Source organism: Physeter macrocephalus, chromosome 18, assembly GCF_002837175.3.
Source record: "Physeter macrocephalus isolate SW-GA chromosome 18, ASM283717v5, whole genome shotgun sequence".
Classification (NCBI taxonomy): Eukaryota; Metazoa; Chordata; class Mammalia; order Artiodactyla; family Physeteridae; genus Physeter; species Physeter macrocephalus.
Genome location: NC_041231.1, coordinates 6,546,882 through 6,555,226, shown reverse-complemented (window position 1 = coordinate 6,555,226; position 8,345 = coordinate 6,546,882). Strand labels below are relative to the sequence as shown.

Genomic DNA, 8,345 nt, shown 5'->3' with positions numbered 1-8,345 from the left:
AAACACCAGCCTTCCTCCGGTCCTCCTTCAGCCCAGGCCCCAGACCGCCCTCCTCTGCCCGGTGGCTGGGACACTTCCTGGCCCTCCTGCCCGGCTTCCTCTCCTGGCCCCTGGCCCCTGACCTCACCTGCTCCTGTTCTTGGATAACTTATAAACAAAGGAAGAGGCGCTGGGAGAGGGAAGAGGCGGGGCCATGCTGTCTCACACACTTCCCAGTTGTCCCTTGGCCAAGTCCATCCGTCTGGGCCCATCTGACAGAGGACTTAGGCCCAGAGAGGTAGTGAGGCCCCCACCTGCCAGGGCATCCAGAGCAGGCAGCCAGCACATGCCCAGGGAGGCCCTGAGTGCTAGCATTTGGCTCTGAGACGGAGGACAGGAAGCCTCTGTAGGAAACGGCCTCAGCCCACGATGGGAAACTTGTGGGCCAAGGGTGGGTAGCGAAGGAATGCATTCTTGCCAGCGGATACGTGAGCAAGGGACCAGCTGGGGCCTGTCCTCAGAGGTGTCCTGCTGGTCATCTGTGGGACTCTAAATGGCACGTATTCAAGGGCAGGGTCAGTAAGGGGGGGAGGGCAGGAAGGGGTCTGCCTGGACAGAAGCTGCTCCCGTGGGCGAGACGGTGCAGGGGAGAAGGAACGGAGCTGTGTGAGGCCTTGGACAGCCGCGTGAGGATGGACTGCATCCCGAGGGCCCGGGGGCGACTGGAAGGTGTCAGGATGGGGGAGGGACCTTTCATAGCTGCCCCCCTCACAGCAGCAGGGTGGTGCTTGGGCTGGTGGAAGCCCAGGCCAAGGAGGTCAGGGAGGCATCCAGGAGAGGGGATGGGGCCCATCTGGGCAGAGGGGCCGGGGGCACGGTTGTAGGGTGGGGGAGAAAGTGGGGAGCCCGAAATGACCCCTGAGTTCTAGGCTACAGCCCTGGAGCGAGGCTGCTCCGTGCGGAGGACGGGTGGCAGGAGACCCAGTGGGCCCTGGGATTGTGAAAGGAGAGAGTGAAGTGCTGCTTCCTTGGTTCTGGGGGAGGAAGGGCCATCGTGAGGCCACCTTCCCTGTGCAGGCTTCCGGGCACAGGAGTAGGGGGATGGCTCACAGCCCAAGGTGGCAGGTGAGCCCCTGTCACCGGTGTTTCCTGTACCTCTGCACCCTGGACGCTCCTGGATGCGGGCTGCCGGATGCTCCCGGCAGCCTGACAGGGCTCCTTCTGGAGGAGGTGAGCTGGGGGCCTCCCTCCTTCCCTAAGCCCTGTGAGGCAGCCCTGGGCCCGGGGTCAGTACCTGTGCTCGCTGGAACTGGGGTGCAGCCCCGGCCGCTGCTCCTTGCATGGACCCCACCCCCTAGAGCAGCAGGTCTGTGCAAGGCAGTCTTCGTGAGACTTCTCTCCCAGCTGGGCCTGGACTGAACGCCCAGCTCTGCCCAAACATCAGCCCCCTGCAGAGAGGTCATGGGGCTGGAGGACCTCTGCCGTTGGCCTGAAGGGGGCCCCTCTCTGGGGAACCCCTGGGTGCAGCCACTTTGTACTGTGCAGGTGGAGGGGCTGGGCCCCACCCCACTCGGCCGACAGCGGGCTGACCCCTGCTCAGCAGCTCCTGGCCCGTCCGGGCCAGCGTCCTTCCCCTCCAGGACCAGGCTCAGCCTCCGCGGCTGCACGGGCCAGCAGCCCTGCCCGACCCGCCTCCTGGGGCTGCCTGGCAAGGTCCGACTTCCTGCTCTGCGTCCAGGCCTGCCTGGGAGGGCGCGACGCAGACCAGGCGCTGGGATGGAAGGCAGGGAGCCCGACTGCAGCTGTGCGGCACCTCTGGGCTCTCAGGGGCCCCGGGCTGTGTCTCCCTGATGTGGCCTCGCCCATGGCTCTGAGAGCACCTGATTTCCTGGGGCCCCACACTGGGGGGTGGGCCTGCAGGGCTGAACTGGGCTGATGGGAGGGACTGGGATTGGCTTGGGAAGACCACCTGCTCCCCCAGTCCAGTTCCTGCGCTCCTCTGAGCTGCACCCAGAGAGCGGTGCCGCTTCCAAGGGCCCCAGTGATCCTGGTCCCCTGCTGTCTCACCTCAGTGCCCAGCATACGCAGAGGCCATGAGAGTAGGTGGGCCCAGCCCCAGGCCTGCCGGGGCCTCGCCTTCTCTGTGTGGGGAACTCTCTAAGCTGGACTGGGAGCGGCGGAGAAGCTGGCACTCTGAACGTGGCAGGGAGGATCTCTGCAAGTGGGGTGGGACAGGGTGGGTTCAGGGGTGCGAGCGTTTACTCTTCCCTTAAATGGCCACACTCCTATCTCATTCCCACTACTGGCCCCCCCCGCCGCTTCTGAGAGCCAGAGCTAAAGGATTCGCTGCTTTTGCAACCTGAGTGGCAAAACTTTGGGCCCCAAGCCAGCAGACGAGCGCTGTGGGTCGTGACCCAACGTCGTCCCGGTGAAAACGAGAAGCCCCATGGAAATGGGAGAGGGAGGCCCCGCTGAGGCAGGAGCCGGCCCCGGGCGCCCGTGAGCTGAGAGCTGGCCGTGAAGGAAGGAGGGAGGCAGGGACCCCCCCGGGACGGAGCTCAGGACTGAGTCTGCTGGGCCGTTGCTCCTGCACAGGAGGCCCTGGAATGCCCTGGGTGGACCCGGAGCTCCGGCCACATCCCTGGAAAGCAAAACCCTGCTGCGGCCTCGAGTGTGACACGGTCCCAACCAGGCAGCATGTAGCCCGGGAGGCCCACTCCCAGCCCCTGGGCCAAGGTCCACACCGCTGGGCTCGGGCCAGTCCTGGGACGTGCCACGTGTGGCGGGGACGGCGGCTGGCTGGCAGGAAGGGCCCCACACCCTACCCTGTGCCAACTGCTTCTTCCTTCCTGGAGGGCAGTGCTCCCATCAAGCATCCAGGCCACAGGCGGGGTAATTCCAGGCCTTTATCTGGCTGGCACCCTGGAGGCCAGCTCTGGAGGGCTGGGCGAGCAGGCCAGAGGGCGGGAGGAGGTGGGGCAGCCCCGCCTGCCTGCCTGCCCTGCACCCCGGTCAGCACCCGCAGCCCCAGCTCTCTCCGACGTCCTTGCTGTCCAGCTGGATGTGGTCAGTGCCCTTCTCGCTGAGCAGAGGGCCCCCGTGCCGCATGACCAGCTCCGTGGCCACCCTCACGAAGGCCTCCTCCACGTTGCTCGAGTCCTTGGCTGACGTCTCGATGGCGCACAGGATGTCGTGGTGCTCCGCCAGGCTCTGCGCCTCCGCCAGCGGCACCTCCCTCAGCTCCCTGAGGTCCGACTTGTTCCCTGCGGGGAGGTGGGGCAGTGGTGAGGCCCAGGGCCCAGGTGGGCGCGGCTACAGCTAAAGGCAGCCAGCCGGAGAGTCTATCTTTAATGCTCTTATCCCATCCTTTAGTCCCTCATCTCATCTCTTCCTTATCTTTGCCAGGGGCTTGTGCATTTTATGGCTTTTTCCTAAGAAATAGAAGCGGGAAGGTTTGGTGAAAAGAACAGGGTGCTTAGAGCTGGAAGAAGACCTGGGTAGAGACTCCAGCTTCCTGTCACCTGCTGTGTGACGCTCGGGTAGCTCACTCCATCTCTGAGTCTCAGCCTCCCCATCTACGACGCCACCTTCCGCAGGGTAGGGATTAAATGACACAGTGGACATGAGCTAGCACCTAGCGGGCACTCCGCCAATGCTGAAGTTAAAGAAATCTGGCCTTGCTATTTTTTTTGGCTAAAATTTTGTCATTTTTCTGATGATTTACGCTCTCCTATTTTCCTTTGGAATTTTTTAATTCTCTGTAAGATTGTGGGTTTTGATTATTTTGCTTTTCTGATAATGAGAGCACAGACTAACTACAGCTGCCCCTGAGAGCACACCTTTGCTTCTCCCATGAGGTGTGAGATGTTTCATTGTTTTAAATAATCTGGTCAATTGCTCCTTGGTCCAATTTCTACAAGAATTTTTTTTAAGTCTCTAAGTGATTGACGTTTATAATGTGATTATAGCGACAAAAAAAAAAGATAAGCATCTATGAAGATCTAGGGACTTCCCTGGCGGTCTAGTGGTTATGGCTTGTTGCTTTCACTGTGGGGGCCCAGGTTCAATCCCTAAGATCCCGCAAGCCACGCGGAATGGCCAAAAAAAAAAAGAAAAAAAATATCTAAAATTTCTTTGGCAACCTTAAACAACGCAGCAACCAATTTCAATGTTTGGAACTTATTTGGATCCTGATTTCAACAAACTGAAAAGAAAAGCACATGTGATATTTCTGAGCAATTATAAATCTGACCACAGATCAGCTAAATTGATTGTATTAGGAGATGTCAGTATGTTTTTTTTTTGTTTTTTGTTTTTTTTTTTGTGTGGTATGCGGGCCTCCCTCCGTTGCGGCCTCTCCCGTTGCGGAGCACAGGCTCCGGACGCGCAGGCTCAGCGGCCATGGCTCACGGGCCCAGCCGCCCCGCGGCACGTGGGATCCTCCCGGACCGGGGCGCGAACCCGGTTCCCCTGCGTCGGCAGACGGACGCGCAACCACTGCGCCACCAGGGAAGCCCGTCAGTATGTTTTAAATGTGAAAAGTGTACTGTTATTATATACTTTTAAGTGTTTGTATCTTTTATAGATTCACGCTGGAACATTTGCAAATGAAATCTTTGGTGTTGGGATTTGCCTCAAAATAATATGAGGTCGGGGGAGGGGCCGAGGGCTGAAAGGAACGTGGACAGGACCTGCCGGCTCTGCTGAATCTGGGGTTTGTTACGCTATTCCTTTTACGTCCTTGTACAGAGTGCTCTATGATAGAATGTTTTATTCTTAAAGTCCTGGATTGGGAAGTCCGTGGCGGTCCAGTGGTTAGGACTTTGCGCTTCCACCGCAGGGGGCCCCAGTTCGATCCCTGGTCAGGGAACTAAGACCCTGCAAGCTGAGCGGCGTGGCCAAAAAAATAAAAAACTAAAAAAATAAAAAATAAAAGTCCTGGATGAAAGGGGAGCATCAGGCCAGGTGGGGAGAACTCCCTTCCTGCCCGGGGAGTCCAGTCCGCCTAGAGGAGCCACACCCCGGTCCAGGCCCATCTGTACTTGCTCACCTTAGAGGAATCAGCCTGACTGTTGCGCCGAGGACCCCAGGGACCACACACAATGGTCCAAAGCTTCTTGAATCCAGGCCCAAGAAGTTTATGCAGGAGGAAAAGGTAAAATGGAGGTCACAGCACCCCCTGCAGCATCGGTTCTCAAAGTGGGATCACTGTGTCACCTGGGGACTTGTTAGAAGTGCACATTCATGGGCCCACCCGGTGCTCCCGAATCAGATGCTCTGCGGGTGGTGCCGGCGTCTGCCCTCCACCAAGACTTCAGAGCGACTCGGGGGAGTGTGGACACCTGAGAAGCACCCCCTGCAGGGTGGCCGACAGCAGGTCACTGAATTACGGCCGGCCGCGTTTACACGCTCACAGGCTGTGCGGACCGGGATAAATGACTTCACTTTTCTGACCCTCGGCCCCGTCCCTGACACATGAGGAGCAGGCAGGGACATGAGAACACACATGATGAAGACTGAACTAGCGTGGACCAAGGTGCGGCCGCGCGGCGACCGCTTCCTGGCCTGCGTCGCCTCATGTCCACTTTGACTGTAACTTTATAAGTGATTAGCAGGGTCCGAATTTTCTTTTTTCTTGGCTGCGCCTCGCGGCATGTGGGATCTTAGTTCCCTGACCAGGGATCGAACCCGTGCCCCCTGCAGTGGAAGCTCAGAGCCTTAACCGTCGGACCAACAGGGAAGTCCCCGAATTTTCTAGATCATGGTCCTGGCTCCGCTCCTACCTGGCCAAGCTCAGCCCTCTCTGTGCTCTGTTTGCCCTTTGTTTAAAAAGGAGAGACTGAGACAGACAGACGGGTGGACCGCAGGGGCCCCCGCTCACCGATGAGAAGCTGCACGATGTTGGAGCCCGCGTACTTCCTCACGTCCTCGATCCAGTGAGGCACCGACAGGAAGGAGCTCCTCTTGGTGATGTCGTATGCCAGGATGGCCCCGTTGGCGCTGCGGTAGTAGCTCTGGGTGATGGTGCGGAAGCGCTCCTGGCCAGCCGTGTCCCATATCTGCAGCTAAAGGAACAGGGGTCCCGTGAACCCGGGGGTACAGCCGAGCGCAGGGGACGGGGAGGCCGAGCCCCCAGACCCACCCCCAAAGCGCTGCTTCCGGGGGCAGGCCACCGGCTACACCTCAGCGGGCACCACGTAGGACGGGCCAGAAGGTGGACAGAGCGGAGAGGCCTTCTGAGCCCTTGGAAGGCAACTCAGCGGCCTGAGCAGGACGGGGGGAGCAAAGTGGAGGCGGGCAGCCCCGTTTCCACCTCCAGAGTCCCAGGACAAGGGGGTGGGTTGTGCACCGTGGCGGGAAGCACACTGGACCCCGAATCCTCTCTGCCCTGGACACCAGGCTCACTGCTGGCGCCGTGGCCAGTGCCTGCCCCTCTGGGCCGTGAGTGCCCGCTGCCCCCGCCGTCGGGAGGCCCCCAGCACTCGGGCTCTCTGTTCTGCCTCAGCGGCGCCAGGGAAGATGCTCCCGCTGGGCAGGGACGGCCCGGGGAGGCTCCTCTCAGGCGGCCTCTGCCATCAGCTGGCGCAGCCCGCTAACCCTAACCCCGGTCCCCACCCTCCTCCAGCCCAGGTCCTCACTTCACCAGCACCCATCAGGGCCGCTGCGGGGCCTGCCTGGACGGGCGCCGGGGGGGCGGGAGCATCCCTGGCTTCCAGCAGCTGCAGCAGGCAGGGCGGCGGAGGCGGGGCCAGGGCCCGACCTGGACGGTCACTGTGCCCGGGCCAGGAGGCTGCGCCGCGGACGGCACCAGAATGGGCCGGTCCAGGGCTCTCAGCGGCTCGGGGCCCGCCTTCTCTGCTCCACAGACCACAGGTCCTCGGGGCCCTGAAGATGCCATCCTGAGCCGCAGGCCATCCACCCTCCTCCACTGGCACAAGCGCTCTGGGTGCCTCTTTATCCCGTTCTCGAGGGGCGTCCAGGGTGGGGACAGACCCAGAGGCCTCAGACAGTTCCTGCGGGCAGGGCTTCTGGCCCTGGCACGTGGAGGTGACCACCTCTTCCTGGGCCTCACAAGAGGGGTCCACCGGTTGACGCGCTCTGAGCCACGACTCGCCAAACCAAACCCCCGGCCTGAGTCGTCCCATTTGCTCGGCACGGTGAGAGGCTCCGGGAAGCAGGCCCCTGGGCACGGCTCACGCAGCGGTGACATGAAAGGCGGGACCGCGGCACCACACCAGCCTGGGATCCAGAGGACCTAGGACTCCCCTCCACACCCCAGAGGGGAGCATCAAACACAGAGGCCAAGCAGACCCGGGAAAAGGCAACTTGGCGGAAATAGAAACTAGGCAGAGTTTCTCAAAACTATCTCCAAAATAATCATCAGTGTTTTCAGAGATAAGAAAAGGTCCATGAAACGATAAAAGAACACTCTTATTTTAAGTAGAGGGAATATTCGGAAAGGAAAAACGAGCTCTTGAAAATTAAAAATATAACATAAATGAAAAATGCAACATAAGCATTGGAAGATAAACTTGAAGAATTTCCAAGTAGGGGAAAAAAATGCAAAGAGATGGAAAAGAGAGAAAAGGAATTGTGGAACCAGCCTAGAAGGTCCACCATCAGGATAGTAAGAGTTTTGGGAAAAAAGAATAGTAAAATCAAAGAAATGCTTCAAGAAAATTCCCCAGAACTGATTGAAAAGGCCCATTAAGTACACAATGGAGGAAAACAGACCCACACAAGACACTTGGCCGTGGGAACTCCAGAACAGTGAGGAAGAAGAAAGGACCCTAAAAAGTTGCAGGGAAAAAAAAAGAGAGAAAGGAAAAACGGGTTTGAAGCCTTCACAGAAAAGATCCTTATCGCATTAGACATTCAATGAAACGATGCCTAAAATTACAAGGGAAAATAATTTCCAGCCTAGAATTCTCCACCTAATCACTCTGAGTCAAGTGTGATGGTTTAACAAAGGCATTTTCAGACATAGGGGCCTCAAAAGATTTACCTTTCTGCCACCCTTTCTAAGGAAGCTGCTGAAATCAACCAACACGAAGAAAATGGGGGATCCAGAAAGAGAATTCAACTCAAAAGAGAGGCGAAGCGAAGCCCCGGGGTGGTGGGGAGATCCCAAGACAGCAGCCAAGCCGCAAGCCAGGATGCAGGCCGGTCGGGAGCCTCCAGTTTTGGCAGAGTATTTAGTGGCCGTCGAGACCTCCCTCCTTAAACAACCGGGAGACTGAGAAAAACATGGGAGGCTACTGTTTTCAGGATGTAAACAACACAGCACGAGACCCTAATCCTTGAAAGAAGCAAAACGCACGGAAGGCGCCTCATGATTGCCAGCCCTCTGCTGGGGACGGTTTCCT

At 58.8% G+C, this 8,345-nt stretch overlaps 1 protein-coding gene across 1 annotated transcript; it reads right to left on the bottom strand.

Moving 5' to 3' along the window:
• Positions 1–9: 9 nt before the first annotated feature.
• RAB43 (RAB43, member RAS oncogene family) lies at positions 10–6,877 on the bottom strand. Its single transcript, XM_028478807.2, has 4 exons — positions 6,740–6,877; positions 6,618–6,698; positions 5,861–6,044; positions 10–3,242 (listed from the first exon to the last, which is right to left on the bottom strand). Exons 1-4 carry the CDS (start codon positions 6,875–6,877, stop codon positions 2,992–2,994), a joined length of 654 nt encoding a protein of 217 aa, XP_028334608.1. The 3' UTR covers positions 10–2,991.
• Between the last annotated feature and the right edge of the window lie 1,468 nt (positions 6,878–8,345).

Coding starts and splice junctions, on each gene's coding strand:
- RAB43 (XM_028478807.2), bottom strand. CDS start 6,877: ATGGCATCTTCAGGGCCCCGAGGACCTGTGGTCTGTGGAGCAGAGAAG. Junction 6,699..6,739: donor CGGGCACAGTGACCGTCCAG/GTCGGGCCCTGG, acceptor TGCCTGCTGCAG/CTGCTGGAAGCCAGGGATGC. Junction 3,243..5,860: donor CATCGTGCAGCTTCTCATCG/GTGAGCGGGGGC, acceptor ACCTCCCCGCAG/GGAACAAGTCGGACCTCAGG.